Here is a 16,536-nt window from a genome sequence, read left to right on the forward strand (position 1 = left end):
TGGAAATTCAACTCAGGGGTTTATTTAAAAAAAAATTTTAAATGGCTTTTTGAAGAAAAGAACTTTTCTGTGAAGTTTTCCCAGAAAAGTAATACTTCCGCCCACACCACTATTGCGTTCTTTCAACCAATAGTAAAAAGAATGGAGAGTTTTTTCCAACAGCAGTAAACCTCATTCCACAAGGAAGAAGCCTTTTTCAGCAAAAGGTGTGTGTGGATGCGGAAGAGAGTGTTTTTTCGAAAGAAGAGGCAGCCAGGAAAAAGCGCAGGTGCCCTGGTGGCCACTCCGCCCACAGCAATCACAACTGAAATGCGAGAGAGCATCTAATCAAATGTGGACGCTATCTTTCGACAAAGCTGATCGTTTTTTCGTTGCGCTTTTGCTGTGCAGACGCTTTCTTTCAAAAAAACTTTTCCAGAAGAACTCTTCCGGAAAAGCTTCTTCCGAAAGAAGCCTGCAGTCTAGACGTAACCTAAAGGGTTACACTCGGGTAGCTAGGAGGTGTCGGCAGGGAGCCAGGAGAGCCAATGAGGGAAGGTGTTGAGATTGTAATGGGAAGATTTACCTGCCTGCTGCTTTCCTTTGTGTGAGTTGAAGCCCAGAGTTGGGGGGCCTAGGTGCTGGGTTGAGAAGAAACTCTCTGTAGGAACAGACCCTGTCTGTGAGGAAAAAATTGAACGGGGCCTAGTGAAACTGGGGCCAACAGTTTGGGGGGCTGTTCTGCTTGCTCGTTGGGCGGTCGTGTTTGGCTTTTCGTTTGGTTGGCATTTGGTTTCGGGTAGGTGTCCTGGGAGCAGGTGTAAGCTACACTGTGATGAACTGCTCTTAAACCAGATTAAGCCCGTCCACACAATGCCAGGGAAAGCTGTTCTGGTGTAACGACACCTGCTCGCAAGGTAACACTGGTTCTCCTAGCTGAGGCCTGTTCATAGGGCAGCATTTGGGGACTTGGCTTCTCTAAGGACCAGCCGGGAAGAGCTAATGAAGCTCAGAGCCCACCAGTTCTGTCTTCTCCTTCGTGGCTTTAACCAGCCCGTCAAAGAGGGGATTTCACTGCTGGGGCCTCAAACCTGCTTATGGCAGCTGCTTTCATCTCCCTGCTTTGCCTGCAGCCCAGTGGGGAAGCAGCACCTGGGAGCAGCACCAAGAGGCCAGCGGGGGAAACTGAGGCAGAAGGACCCAGCCCCCCCCCCCCCCCATAATTCCACAGAAGCTATTTAAGTACTTTACTCCTAGGGGGAACCACACCGAAATAGCTTTGAGGCCCTAGGTCACTGTCCAGATCTTATAATGAGGGCTCCGTGGGTGGCATGTGGGTCGGTCCTTGTAGGTTCGAGACCCTACGTTCCAGCTGAGCATTTACTCTAATTCTTGGCGCTGTGCATTATACCTAGGGCCTGTTTTCCCTCTCGGCCCTGCAGTAAAAGATGCCCCCAACCCAGCCCCCCAGACACTCAATTTGCATCCCCCCCATCCAAACGGCAAAAGCGGGTATAAAGCCAATTGCCGCAGGTCTGCTACAGAGCACTCGAACCGCTGTCGATCCACAGGGCGTCCTTCTGGCAAACCCATCTGTATTCCCCGCTGCAGGTTTCCGACCGGATCGAGCTCCCTTTGGTCACCCCGCAGCTGTTCTTTTCGGCAGAGCCTTTCACGGGGAACCTGCCGGGCCAAGGGAAGAGTCATTGGTCGCCCTCCTGGCATGCAAGGCGTCTTGTTAATGCAGGGCTGGTGTGCGTGGCTAGACCCAGACGAGTATTGACCATTGGAGCACAAAGCATGTGAAAATAATCAAGACAACCCACATGGAGTCCTGGCACGGTCTCATAAGAGCGGCCACACTGGTAAGACCAAGGGTCCATCTAGCCCAGTCTCCTGTCTGCTGACAGGGGCCAATTCCAGGTGCTCCAGAGGGAGTGAACAGAACAGGGAATCCTCAAATGATCCCTCCCAAATCACCTATTTCCAGCTTCTGACCATCAGAGGCTTGGGGGCACCATTCCTACCCATCCTAGCTAATAGTCATTGACCTCCATGAATTTATCCAGTTCTTTTTTGAACCCTGCTACAGTCTTGGCCTTCACTACATCCTCTGGCAAGGAGTTCCACAGGTTGACTGTGCTCTGTGTGAAGAAAAACTTCCTTTTGTTTGTTTTAAACCTGCTACCTATTCATTTCATTGGGTGACCCCTAGGTCTCGTGTTATGAGAACAAAATTTCCTTATTTACTATCTCCACGGAGGTCATGATTTTGTAGACCTCGGTCAGATCCCTCCTCGGAGTCATCTTTTTTCCAAAATGAAAAGTCCCAGTCTTAATCTCTCCTCATACAGAAGAGCTGTTCCATGTTCCTCGTCATTTTTGTTCCCCCTTCCAGCGTCTCTTCTGAGGAAGAAGCACAAAGAACAGCAGCATGGGGGGGCTTCACTCAGAAAGCTCTCCCCATGGATGCTGCATTTCGGCCTTCCAGCGAGTTAGGGTCTAGGCATATCATCTTCAAAAGGCACCTAAGGGATTTGGGTGCCTACGTCCCATTGGCTGTCAGACAGTAAGTGCCCAAATCACTTGGTGCGTTTTGGAAACTGTGCCCTAGAATTTCAAAACCCTGTGGGATTTTGGGGCACCGATGTCTGATCCTGTGGATCGGCACCTCCCCGCAACTGGGCCCTTTCGGGCCATCTCAGCTGGGCACCTGGAAGTCACTAGTCACTACTGAAAGTCTTGGCCTCAGATTATAAAGATAGGCCGCTCTCTGCCTAATTCAGCAACTCCCCGGAAAAGCAACTCACAGCGTCTGATTTAACAAGGATCCATCCAGCCAGGTCCACGTCCTACGGGGCCCGTTGGCACTGAGTCCCATCCAGACAAGGTACTTCTCCTGAACGCTGCTGCCTATGAATTCCTAGAAGCAGGAGAGGGGCATGGGGGGAAAAGACAGCCCGCTGTGACTCCCAGCTGGATTTATAATCTATTCACATTCTCCGTTGGATGAGCAGGACATGCAACACCCGGCCACCAGTGGGTTTCCACTAGCACCTCATGTTAGATCTTTAGGATTGTGTCTACACAGTGCCCTAAACTAAAAGTAAGATACACAATTTGCGCTATGCAATTTGCATATCTTATTTCAATTCTATTTCTCAATAGATTATTCAGAAGAATGGCGCATCTACACAGCACCAAATTTCAAAATAATGTGTTATTTTGAGACATCCCTTCACCCTTGTGGAACAAGGGTTACAGGGATGCTGAAATAACATGCCCATTATTTTGAAAAATATTTCGAAACAATGGGCGCCTTGTTAAGACGTGGGGTAGCTCTTTTGGATACCTCCGATATCCCAAAATAGCCATTCAGTTTAGATGTACCCTAAGGCTACGTCTAGACTGGCCCCTACTCCGGAAGAGGCATGCAAAGCAGGCAAGTCAGAATAGGGAAATCCACGGGGGATTTAAATATCCCCCGCGGGATTTAAATAAACATGGCCGCCGCTTTTTTTCCGGCTTGGGGAAAAGCCGGAAAAGAGCGTCTAGACTGGCGCGATCCTCCGGAATAAAGCCCTTTACTGGAGGATCTCTTATTCCACTTGCAAATCTAGACATAGCCTAAGGGTGTGTCTACACAGAACGGCTTAACTCCAAATAAGTGACGCAAACTGAGCTACGTCAATTGCATAGCTTATTTTGAAATAGCTTCTTTCGAAATTGGGAGCATCTACACGGCACTTATTTCGAAACAGAGCACCCTCCCTCCGACTTCCCTTTCTCCTCGTACACTGAGGCTACGTCTACACTGGCATGATTTTCCGGAAATGCTTTTAACGGAAAAGTTTTCCGTTAAAAGCATTTTCGGAAAAATCACTTCTAGATTGGCAGGACGCTTTTCCGCAAAAGCCATTTTTGCAATCGGGGCTTTTTTGCGGAAAACAGTACTGTGCTGTTTACACTGGCCCTCTTGCACAAATGTTTTGTGCAAGAGGGCTTTTGCCCGAACGGGAGCCGCACCGTATTTCCGCAAGAACACTGACGATCTTACATGAGATCGTCAGTGTTCTTGCGGAAATTCAAACGGCCAGTGTAGACAGCTGGCAAGTTTTCCACAAAATCAAATGATTTTGCGGAAAAACTTGCCAGTCTAGACACAGCCTGAGGGTAACAGGAGTCGGAGTAAGACGTTCTCCAGCTTGACAGTATTTCGACACTATTTCGAAATAACGGCCAGCTGTGTAGACACGGACTAGCTCCCCCACCCTCCATTCTCCCCTCCCGCATTCAGGATTTGGTGCTTCAGCCCCAAATTTGAAAATATTTATAGGAGCTCCATTCTAGACAGCTGTGGTTGAACGTAAGCCCTGCTGAGCTGTGTAGCTCCAAATGCTTTAAAGAGGAAGAGGATTTAAAACCATAGCTGTGTCTACACTGGCAAGTTATTCCGGAAAATCAGCCGCTTTTCCGGAAAAACTTGCCAGCTGTCTACACTGGCCGCTTGAATTTCCTGAAAAGCACTGACGATCTAATGTAAAATCATCAGTGCTTTTCTGGAAAAACTATGCTGCTCCCGTTCGGGCAAAAGTCTTTTTCCAGAAACCTGTTCTGGAAAAGGGCCAGTGTAGACAGTACAGTAGTCTGTGTTTTTCCCTTGGGTTTTTGACAGCCTGGGGATTTGGTCGGGTTTGCTGTATCAACCTGTAGCTCTCCATTGTTCAGAGATCTTGGGGCTGTTTAGGCCTTTTTTTCCCCCTGGCAACAGGAGAGAGAAGCTTTAAATCAACAGGCAGGAAAAACAGGAGTGGACACCTACACAGATTGGCAGAGGAATTTAGGTGGGACCAGTCCTATGATAATACTAAGCACATGGATAAGTGACAAATTGGGGACAGAATCCAACAGAGCAGTTGAAAACCCAACAAAGGAGGAAGCACATCGCCAAACCGCGAACGGTGGTTATTTGCTGGTCTTTGTGTTAAAAAACATTAGAGAGGCCAGACTGCACTAGCCCAAAGGTCCAACTAGCCCAAGATCCTGTCTTCTGACAGTGGCCAATGCCAGGTGCCCCAGAAGGAGTGAACAGACCAGGGAACCATCCAATGATTCTTCCCCTGACGCCCATTCCCAGCTTCTGGCAAACTGAGGCTAGGGGCACCATCCCTGCCCATCCTGGCTAATAGCCATCCTCCATGAATTTATCTAGTTCTTTTTTTAACCCTGTAACAGTTTGGGCCTGCACAACATCCTCCCGCAAGGAGTTCCACAGGTTAACTGTGTGTTGGGTGAAGAAGTAGAAGTATGAAGAAGGTCCGTAGGGCAATTTTATCATTTTTAAAAATCAGCTTAGAAAGGATATTCATTGACACCTCTACCTTTCCAGGGGAAGATTAACACACCCCCTCTGCCCGTTTCACACTTTACCATCTCATCCAGCTTCTGAATCACCACCAGGCGAGAGCTCTTCGCTGAGCAGTCCTCACGGCTCCTGTTCCAGATTTTACTCTCTGTGGAAAACCAGTAGCACTTGTCACTGTGTGGCAGCCAGTCTGGGGGACAGATTTTGCAGCTGGTGCCTTCTGGAGGAGACAAAACAGTAGACACCGTGAATGGTCCTTGATACAGCTGGATTAGGCACTTACATTGAGAGGCTGCGTGGTGCAGTGGCTTGGACAACAGCAAATCTCTGTTCTGTTACTGGCTGCCCCCTACAGACTTCCTGGGTTTCTTAGGAAAGTCATGTCTCCCTCCCGGGCCTCAGTTACCCCTTTCATGGCATATCTGATGGCTACGTCTACACTGGCATGATTTTCCGAAAATGCTTTTAACGGAAAAGTGTTCCGTTAAAAGCATTTTCGGAAAAGCGCGTCTAGATTGGCAGGATGCTTTTCTGCAAAAGCACTTTTTGCTGAAAAGCGTCCGTGGCCAATCTAGACGCGGTTTTCCGCAAAAAAAGCCCCGATCACCTTTTTCACGATCAGGGCTTTATTGTGGAAAACAGTACTGTGCTGTCTACACTGGCCCTTTTGCGCAAAAGTCTTTCAGAAAAAGACTTTTGCCCGAACGGGAGCAGCATAGTATTTCCGGAAAAGCACTCGTGATTTTACAGTAGATCGTCAGTGCTTTTCTGGAAATTCAAGCGGCCAGTGTAGACAGCTGGCAAATTTTTCCAGAAAAGCGGCTGATTTTCCGGAAAAACTTGCCAGTCTAGACACAGCCGATCTGTGTACATTGGGAGCTCTTTGGGGGCAGGGCCTGTCTCCCACTGTGTCTGTGCAGCGCTCGGCCCAACGGGGCCCTGATCTCAACTGGGGCAGGGACTGTCTCTCGCTGTGTCTGTGCAGCACCCAGCACAATGGGGCCCTGATCTCAGCTGGGGCAGGGACTGTCTCTCGCTGTGTCTGTGCAGCGTCCGGCCCAACGATCCCAGCTGGAAGCATGAGGCACTAGCAGAACTCCATTGAGGACAGTGGAATGACTCCAGGAACAATCAGCACTTATAAACCACTTACAAACTTTTTTCCAGGAGATGGAGCTAGTACACCATTGGCACCTGCCCTCACGGATGCTATCACCTGCTGTCATGCCCTCAACTACAGGGTAGCCACTAGGTTGGGATGGGCAAAATACAGCCCATGGACTGGATCCAGCCCTCCAAGCCACCAGGTCCGGCCCACGGCTCAGCAGAAGCCTCAGGCAGGCTCCCGTCTGCTCCACCCCAGCATGCCACTCAGAAAAGCCAGAAGCAGGGCCCTGGTTGTCGATGAACAGCTGTGAGCCTGGAGAGAGGGGGGAAGAGAGGCTTCATGCACTGCACCCGCCCCCAGCACAATCTCACAGCTCCCATTGGATGGTTTCCAGCCAATTGAAGCTGCCCCTTTGAAGAACAGGCGGTGTCCGAATTAGGGTTGCCAGGTGTCTGGTTTTCACCTGGACAGTCTGGTATTTGTTGTCTCTGTCCAGTAAAAAAACCGGAAAATACCGGACATGTACAATGTCCGGTATTTTCTCTTTTTCTTGGATGGAAGGCCGGTGGGGACGTTCTTTCCCTGACATGTCTAGCAGGGGTGGAAGGAGTGGAGAGTGTGGGGATTTAAAGGTGCAGTGACCTTTTTTTTTTTCCCTCAACAAGTTTGGTCCCTTTTTTTTTTTTTTAACTCAACCAATTTTTTCCCCCGGCATGTTCAGGATTTTTTATCTGGCAACCCTCCTCTGAATTACTTCTCCCCCTCCCATTGGGCTCGCAGCATTCAGAGCAGCACACATGGCCCCTGCAGCCAGCTGCTCTGAGCAGCCTGGGAGGAGGGGGTGCATGGGAGGCAGGGAGCCTGGATGAGGAACCTGCTGGGCTGCTGGCTGGGTGCTACCCAAGTAAGCGCCTCCTCAGAGCCTGCCTCCAGCACCCGCCAACCCTCTGACCTCTCACTCCTCTACCCTATGTACCCCAATCTCTCTGCCCCCCCTCCTGCACATCTACCCCTTCTCAGAGTCTCTCCCCTAATCCAATGCCCCAGGCCACATCCCCCTCCTACCCTAGGTCACAACCCAAACCCCTGCACCCCAGTCCCCTGTCCCACATCACAACTTCCTCCTTCACCCAAACTCCTTCCCAGATCCCACCCCCCCTCCTGTGCCCCAGTCCTTTACCCCAAGCTCCCTTATGCACCCAACCTCCATCCCGGCCCCCGCGCCCCCTTCATTAGTATCAGGGGAGACTGTGGCCTTTTACCACTGACAAAATTCCCATCAAAATGATTGCCCGCCCCCTTTCAATCACTGCTCTGCCCCCATCTCTCCAGAGGCCTTTAAACAGAGCTGCCGATGCCAGAGAGAAGCAGCCAGGCGTACCCAGGGAGCTGCTGTTGGGGGGGGCACACAGCTCCTGGCTCAGGCGGGCCACGAGGTGGTTCAGACGGGCGCTGCATTCTTCCCCCGCGTGGACCCCACCCTCTGCGGTAGCGTTCGGCGCTGCACCCAGCAGTCCTGCCGGAGACGAGCCTTGAAAAGAGCCAGGAGAGCCGGGGTAAGAATTTTCACTGGGCAACATGTGAGTGGAGAATGATCTTCAGAGGGAGATCAAGGGGAGAAAAGAAACATGAATTCAGGGGGAGGAGCCAGGATGGGGCACTAGGATTTGTGGGTTCTACCCCCGGCACTAGGAGCGGAGTTAGACTGAGCGGATTAGGGCAGGGAAAACTATCAGGAGCCTAGGGATTGGATGTTGTAACTGACTCATGCTTTGGCCCTGGATATATCACTCTATATAGCTTAACCCTTATTCAGCAAAGGAATAAGAACAATAACCTGGAAGCCAATGTGTAAAGGAGGGTAATTAACCACCGGAGCAAATTGCCAAGGGTCACAGAATCCTAGAACACTAGAACTGGAAGGGATCTCAAGAGGTCATCAAGTCCAGCTCCCTGCACACACGGCAGGACCAAGCCCCATGTAGACCATCCCCTGTCAGGTGTCTGTCCAACCTGCTCTTAAATATCTCCAGGGATGGAGAGTCCACAACCTCCCTGGGCAATTTATTCCAGTGTCTGACCACCCTGACTGTTAGGAACTTTTTCCTAATGTCCAACCTAAACCTCCCTTGCTGCAGTTTAAGCCCATTGCTTCTTGTCCTATCCTCAGAGGCCAAGGAGAACAATTTTTCTCCATCCTCCTTATAACACCCTTTTAGATACTTGACAACTGTTATCATGTCCCCTCTCGGTCTTCTCCTTTCCAAATTAAACAAGCTCACACAAAATACAGGACTATGTAGCACTTTAAAGACTAACAAAATGGTTTAATAGATGATGAGCTTTCGTGGGCCAGACCCACTTCCTCAGATCAAATAGTGGAAGAAAATAGTTGACTATTTTCTTCCACTATTTGATCTGAGGAAGTGGGTCTGGCCCACGAAAGCTCATCATCTAATAAACCATCTTGTTAGTCTTTAAAGTGCTACATAGTCTTGTTTTTTGTTTCAGCCACACCAGACTAACACGGCTACATTTCTATCACTATTAAACAAGCTCAGTTTGTGCAAGGTGTGACTACACTGCAGCGTTTTTCCAGAAAAACTGCCATTTTTCTAGCACCGCCATTGACTTCTTTCGACATAAAGTTGAAAGAACGGAGAGGTTTCTCTGATGGCAGTAAACTAAACAAGCCCAATTCTTTCAGCCTTCCCTGTCATTTCATAGAACACTAGAACTGGAAGGGATCTCTAGAGGTCATTGAGTCCAGTCCCCTGCACACACGGCAGGACCAAGCGCTGTCTAGATCAGTAAATAAGCATGAGATCACTTTTTGAATTTAATTGCAATCCAGGATCTACCTCAAACCCAAATACCCTGGCCCCTCCTCCTTCCCGCCCCTTCTCCGAGACCCCGCCCCTTCTCACTCCGTCCTCCCTCCCCTATCCTCACTCACTTTTATCAGGCTGGAGGCAGGAATTTGGGGTGCTGGAGGGGTTCAGGTCTGGGGCCAGGGAACGGAATGCAGGCTTCAGCTGGGCCCTGCTTACCACAGGTGGCTTCTGGATGGTGGTGCAGGGGGCTAAGGCAGGTTCACCTCTGTCCTTGTCCTGTACCACTTCCAAAAGCAGCCAGCAAACTCTCTCCTTCTGGTCTGTGGAGGTGGGGTTCAGGGTGGAGGAAGCAGCACCCTGAGATCAGCACCCCCCTTCCTCTTCTTCCCATGCCCTGCACAGCAAGCAGGAGGCTCCCACGGGTGTGTGTGTGGGTGGGGGAGACAGCTCCAAGATGGCAGGAGCAGCATGGCAGTGCTGAGAGGGGCAGATGAAGTGCCGGCACTTGATAGTCTCTCAGCCAAACCTCTCAGGATCACCTGTCAAAGGCTCCAAGATCTACCAGTCGATCAGGATCTACCACTGGTCTAGGCCATCCCTGATAGATGTCTGCCCAACCTGCCCTTAAATATCTCCAGGCATGGAGAGTCTATGGCAGATTCTCCATCCCTGACCATTTTAAGAATCAAGCAGGGATGGTTTTCCCAAGAGATCTGCTCTAGGAATTATGATAGGGGCAGATCTCTGGCCTGTGTTATCCAGGCAGCCAGTCTGGGAACCTAGGAGCCCCTGAAAGCTGGGACGGTTTTCAGGATGCCCACAAAAACAAACCGGATGGGGCCACTTACCCAGAATGCTCAGCGTGAGCGCAGCCAGCGTCGCCACGATGCTCCAGGCCCCCAGAAGGCCGATGATGATTTTATACCCGCGGAGGTCGGCAGGAGAACCTGTGAATGAGGATTTGTACGTCAGCCTCAGTGTCCCCCTGGGCCGTGGAACAAGGAACAGCATCACCCTTTCTAGCACCTCTTTCTGGGTGAAAAACAGAGGCCAGGAGGGACTCGACATGGCTCTCCAGCTCAAACGCCCCTCGGCAGAAGTGCTCACAGCCACGGGGCAAGATGTGACAGAAGATCTTAACATAACGGCCACATTGGGTCAGACCAAAGGTCCATCTCGCCCAGGGTCCTGTCGGCCCACAGTGGCCAAGGCCAGGTGCCCCAGAGGGAGGGAACAGAACAATCATCAAGCGATCTATTCCCAGCTTCTGGCAAACAGAGGCTAAGGAAACCCTCCCTTCCCATCCTGGCTAACAGCCATTGATGGACCTAGTTCATTAGGGATTTTAGGGGCCTAGCTGGTGACACCTTATGGGGGAACTGAGTCACCAGGGATAGGCGCTCAGCATTTCCTCGGAATCGGGACCCTTTAAAGCAGGGGCGGGGAACCGTTTTTAGGTGGGGGGGTCACTGACCCATCGAAAAAAAATCAGTCAGAGCGGCCACACATAAGTGAGAAGTATTCTCAAGTAAGGCCTCCAAAAATCAAAGAGGACACATTCACCGGCCACTATAGCAGATTAAAAATCAGAATTTCCCTCCCTACAGGAGCTTCTGACAGGTTCGGTTTGGAAATAGGACAAAATAAATCAAAACGTCAGGGCTGGGGTTTTGGAGCTTTTTTAAATGGATGGAACGGACAGTTTAAACAAATGATTTTAACCATAAATGTTTCGTTTTGGGTTAGTTCAGCATCGACCTGCGTGCAGTGGTACCTCATAGGAGTTGTTCAGGCACCTCTATTCTCCCCTGAGTTGGGCACTCTGAGAGGACTACATCTCCCACAATGCACCCAAGTGGCTCAGCAGGAAGCAAGGTGCATTATGGGAAGGGTAGTCCATCTGAGGGGCCCAGCTCATAGGAGGACATGTGGGTGCGCGGCCTCCAAACTACATCTCCCATGAGGCACTGCAGCAACGTGGGCAAATGAACGGTGATTAATATTGAACGGATCCAAAATATTTAGGTTCAACCAACAATTGGCCTGAGCCAAGAAATTTTGTTTAGCTATTCCCTAAGGGAAAATGATTTATCTTGCTGGAGCGCCCAAAATCACGCCCCAGGTCTCCACTAAGCCAAGCGCACTACAGACACAGAACAGAGACAGCTCCTGCCCAAGGAGCTCACAGCCTTAGTTACAGCATTGGATCATCAGGTTAGGGAAGATGGAGGATGTTTGCCAGAAGCACAAATGGGAGGTAGGCACCCAACTCCCCTAAGTTCCTGTGGATGTTAATATTACCAGTCATTCTCCCTCCGCTTCACTGGTGTTCAGCTGACCAGACATGCGCCTCTGCTTTTCCCTTCTTCCCTGACCTTGGCTTTCTTAGGCTCCGTCTATACTGCACCTCTCTTCTGCAAAAGCGTATGCAAATGACGTGTGGATTAGCATATCTCTGTGCTTCATTTGCATACTTAATTAGGGGCCACTTTTGTGCAAGAGGCTTTTGAGCAAAAAGGAGCTGTGTAGACGGCTCCTTTTTTGCACAAAAAAAACCCTCTTGTTCAAGAGCCGTTCTTCCTGTAAACATGAGGAAGAACGGCTCTTGTGCAAGAAGGTCCCTAATTCATTTCGGTGCAAAAATGGTCCCTCATTAATTATGCAAATGAAGCACAGCAATATGCTAATCTGTGCTTCATTTGCATACGCTTTTGCCGCAGAGAGGTGCAGTAGAGACGTAGCCTTAGTTATAATTTTTTAAGCTTTTTATCATGCCTTTGGTATGTTATCTGTAGTCCAGTGCAATTTCTTGTACCTAAGGCCATGAGGCCCCATTTTGCTTAGAAACTATATGGCTTATAAATATGCATGTTACCTGTGGAATATGCGTGAGGTGTGAATGAGAAATATTCAGCCAAAAGGCGGGTTAGGATCCGTGACCTTTTAAGGCACAAGCTGCTAAATCAACTGAGAAGTGGCCAGAAACTCTCTCTCTCTCTCTCTCGGACAAAATGTAACATCACAGAAGAAACCTGGGACCGGCCCAGAGGAAGCAAAGCCTCCTGCAGATCCGAAGGGATCTCCCAAGGAACATCATGGATGAGTCTGCAGGAAGTTGATGCCTGGCCAGCACTCCAGCCACCAGGGAGTAATCAACGCTACACTTGCAGCCTGCCTCCAAACTGTCAGCATGACTGTGGGGTGTGTGTGTGTGAGAGTATCACTTTACTTTTGAGATTCTGTGCCAATAAACAACCCAAAAGCCATACGGCTCCGGCCCACCCTTCGTCTGGGTTTGTTCCTCAGCAACGTTGAGGAAGTGCAACAGGTAGAAGCCAGACTGCCCCGGGGCTGACCTTGTTCTTTCAGCTTCGGCGAGATTGTCAAACAAAGCAATACAGGAAATGGAGGTGAGAAACGGTCCCTAGATGAACGCTTCACAGGACACACCAAATCTGAGGTAGGACAGAGACAGGATGTGGTGCGGCATGCGTTGTTATCCCTTGGACACTAGTACCGAGTGACTCCTGGTGAGAACTCATTGCTCAAAGGGCTGATTATATCCCTCCAGTTGCAGACAGAGGCAACCGAGGCCCTGAGAGATACAGCGATTTGGTCACGGTCTCGCACACAGGATCTGGGGGAGAGTTAGCAACTGGATCCAGTTCTCCTGGGTCCTAGCCCAGTGCAGCAACTGTGAGTGGTTGCTTAGTGCTGCTGCTAGGACAGTGGACACCAACCAGTCGATCGGGATCTACTGGTCGATCTTGGAGCCTCTCACAGGGGATCCTGACTGGTTTGGCCAAGAGGCTGTCAAGCGCCGGCACTTCAGCGGCTTCTTCTGCCACTGCTGCGCATTTCCTACCCTTTGCCTTGGAGCAAACCCCTCAGGAGCCTCCTGTTTGCTGTGCGAGGCAGGGGAGGAAGAGGAGGAGGCGCTGATGTCGAGGTGCCCCCCTCTCCCACTCTGTATCCTATCTCCACGGTGCAGACAGGGGCCACAACAAGACTTGGGAAGGAGTTTGCTGGCTGCTTTTGGGTGTGGTGCAGGGCCAGGGCAAGGGCGAGCCTGTCTTAATCCCATTGCACCACCACCCAGGAGCCACCTGATGTAAACAGTGCCCTGCTGGAGCTCACATCCTGAAACCCTACCCCAGTCATGAACCCAAGTCCCTGCCCTAGCCCCGAACAGCCCCACATCGTAGAATCATAGAACACTAGAACTGGAAGGGACCTCGAGAGGTCATCAAGTCCCATCCCCTGCCCTCACGGCAGGACCCAGCACCATCTAGACCATCCCTGACAGGTGTCTGTCCAACCTGCTCTTAAATATCTCTAGGGATGGAGATTCCATAACCCCCCTGAGCAATTTATTCCAGTGTTTCACCAGCCCGACAGTTAGGAAGTTTTTCCTAATGTCCCACCTAAACCTCCCTTGCTGCAATTTAAGCCCATTGCTTCTTGTTCTATCCCCAGAGGCCAAGGAGAACAATTTTTCTCCACCCTCCTTGTAACACCCTTTTAGATACTTGAAAACTGCTATCAGTGGCCAGACCCACTTCCTCACATCAAATTCTGGAAGAGAATTGGCATGAATTTGATCTGAGGAAGTGGGTCTGGCCCACGAAAGCTCATCAAGGCCTAATAAACCATCTTGTTAGTCTTTAAAAGTGCTGCATAGTCCTGTCTTTTGTTTCAGCAAGATCAGCTTAATTCGGCGACATCTCTATTACTATTCCCTGCGGGGTGGTTCACGTTGAATACCTACAGGGCAGCCAGGCAGGCTCCATTGGGTTGCTTTCTACACCAAGATGTCGGGGATCCTAGCCCCAAACAGCTCATTGCGGGAATTCTCTTCTTCTGCTCCATACAAACTCGGCAAGAAACAGAGCCGAGCCCTCCAGGCCGTAGGGCTGGGCCTTGAGAGACACAACGGTGCAAGAACGGTGCTGGGTTGGCCAATAAACCCCATACCCACCCACAGCCTGTCTGGAGTGTAGCACGGACCAGTTCCAGCACCACGGCTCTGATATGTCGATCCTCCTCATCCCCCCCCTTCCTTTGCTGTCCTCCATCGCACCCATACGAACATCCTCCTAGCTAGAGCACGCTTGGTAAGCCCCACAGCATTGAAACATCTCATGGTCTTTCCTGTATCCATCCTCCCCCGGACTGGCAGTGCTTTTATCCCCATGTCACAGCTGGGCAAACCGAGGCCCGGAGCAAAGACGAGAGTTCTCCAGGGGAACACAAAAGAGTTGGCCGGCAGAGCAAAGATTCAAACCAATTCACCCACCTCCCAGGCCAGAGCCTGCATCACAAGAAGCATCCGTGGCCTGTTTTCCAGCCAGCCTCAGACCGCCCCCCTCCCTCTCTCCGAAAGCACAATCTGGAATGACTGTGAGGGAAGGGAGAGGCCCTGCAGAGACTTCGGAGCGATACCTTGGATCCTGTTTGCCGCCAGGCACCTGGTGGTTCCCATCTTGGATCGGAGATTCAGCACCGTGTAACCTGCCTCATCCTGCATCCTCTGCAGTCGCTGTTCTTGCCTCCCAGCAAATGGGAAGGGGCTGGGGGGAATCAGAGACAGACCGAGAGACCCAGGGACGGGTTGCCTGAGATCCGGACCGTTTGGCTTGTAGGGCACCAACGTGCGGAGGAAACGGACGCCTCCCAGGCCAGCCCGCTTGGAAACCACACAGGAAACGTCAGGCCTCGCACAGCAAGCTGGCATGGGTCCAAACTGGAGCAGGGCGGGGCCCTACCTTGGGCCTTGTGTCCTATGCAAAAATCAGCCTCAAAGCTCTCCTGATGCCTCATGGCACTGTTTCCCAGCTCTGCTGATGGGATATGGCTGGTGGGAGGGTGAAGCGCCTGAATCCAAGAGCCAGGCCCCTGGAGGTTTGGGTGGCAGGAGGACTCTGGTATTTTTTTGGCTCGTGACCTTGCCGGTCGAGGCTGATAGCTCTCTCACGCACGGGGAGGGGGACCCGCACTGCAGCTGGGCTCTCCCGGAGTCAGGGAGCCCAGCCCAATTTGCCCCCCCCCAAAGGGAAATGGGTGCTACAGCCACTGATGGGGGGTGGGAAGAAGTTCAGGGGGGAGTTTCAAAGGCTGACCCTCTGCAGGCCGGAGAGCTGCACCCCAAAGGGGGGGTTTGCTTCCGGTTTTTATTTCCTTCTCTGGAGATACTTAAGAGCAGGTTGGACAGACATCTGTCAGGGATGATCTAGATGAGTGTTTCTCATCCAGTGGTACACATCCCCTCAGGGGTACTCGAGAGCAGTCTGGGGGGTACGTCGACACCACTAACATTTGGCGAAACCTGAATTTCTGTTTTAAGTTTTACAGCATTTTATTAGTTTTGTACTTTTTACACCCAAAAATGCCATCACCACCCGGCTACGATTAAATTGTTTCAACAAATGTAGCAATGGTAGAAAAAAATGTTGAGTGTCTGAAAACTCTAGGTCCTGGGGGTACTTATAATTTTTTAAGGGGGTACGTTATAAACAAAGATTGAGAAGCACTGCTCTAGACAGTACTGGGTCCTGCTGTGAGGGCAGGCGACTGGACTCTCGAGGTCCCTTCCAGTCCTAGGCTATGTCTACACTGGCACCCTTTTCCGGAAATGCTTAAAACGGAACAGTTTTCCGTTATAAGTATTTCCGGAAAAAGATCGTTTACATTGGCAGGATGCTTTTCCGGAAAAGCACTTTTTCCGGAAAAGCGTCCGTGGCCAATCTAGACGCGCTTTTCCGCAAAAAAGCCCCGATTGTCATTTTCGCGATCGGGGCTTTTTTCCGGAAAAGACTACTGGGCTGTCTACACTAGTCCTTTTCCGGAACAGTTTTCCAGAAAAGGAATTTTGCCCGAACGGGAGCAACATAGTTTTTCTGGAAAAACACAATTTTACAGTAGATCGTCATTGCTTTTCCGGAAATTCAAGCGGCCAGTGTAGACAGCTGGCAAGTTATTCCGGAAAAGCGGCTGCTTTTCCGGAATAAGTGGCCCAGTGTAGACACAGCCCCCTAGTGTTCTATGATTCTATTATTTTTCCTGGTGACTCCCTTGATTCTCACTTGTGGCTCCCAGCAATACCACGCCCTGGCCTTGGCCTGATGGGCTAACCCCAGGAACAAGCACGAGCAGCAGCAACCACGAGAAAAGGGCCCGTCCATCCCTCCCAGGGCTCACCAAGGAGTTAGGAAGGAAACTATGGGCTACGCCTACATTGGCATGATTTTCCG

The 16,536-nt window shown here is 50.8% G+C and overlaps 1 protein-coding gene across 1 annotated transcript; it reads right to left on the reverse strand.

The window, feature by feature from the left end:
* Nucleotides 1-16,035, reverse strand: LOC149522065 (killer cell lectin-like receptor subfamily F member 1). Its single transcript, XM_089771758.1, has 6 exons — nt 14,729-16,035; nt 10,135-10,233; nt 7,834-7,983; nt 5,410-5,564; nt 2,790-2,902; nt 1-1,662 (listed from the first exon to the last, which is right to left on the reverse strand). Exons 1-6 carry the CDS (start codon nt 15,018-15,020, stop codon nt 1,518-1,520), a joined length of 954 nt encoding a protein of 317 aa, XP_089627884.1. The 5' UTR covers nt 15,021-16,035; the 3' UTR covers nt 1-1,517.
* Nucleotides 16,036-16,536: the final 501 nt, after the last annotated feature.

The sequence above is a fragment of the Pelodiscus sinensis genome, chromosome 19 (assembly GCF_052426305.1).
Source record: "Pelodiscus sinensis isolate ZL-2025 chromosome 19, ASM5242630v1, whole genome shotgun sequence".
In the NCBI taxonomy this organism is placed as follows: domain Eukaryota; kingdom Metazoa; phylum Chordata; order Testudines; family Trionychidae; genus Pelodiscus; species Pelodiscus sinensis.

What these genes read in the sequence shown, in the direction of transcription:
- LOC149522065 (XM_089771758.1), bottom strand. Translation starts at nt 15,020, where the DNA reads ATGCCAGCTTGCTGTGCGAGGCCTGACGTTTCCTGTGTGGTTTCCAAG. An exon ending in GCTCACGCTGAGCATTCTGG is followed by an intron (nt 7,984 to 10,134) that starts GTAAGTGGCCCC and finishes GCTCTTTTCAAG; the next exon opens with GCTCGTCTCCGGCAGGACTG. An exon ending in CCCCAACAGCAGCTCCCTGG is followed by an intron (nt 5,565 to 7,833) that starts GTACGCCTGGCT and finishes TGTCTCCTCCAG; the next exon opens with AAGGCACCAGCTGCAAAATC.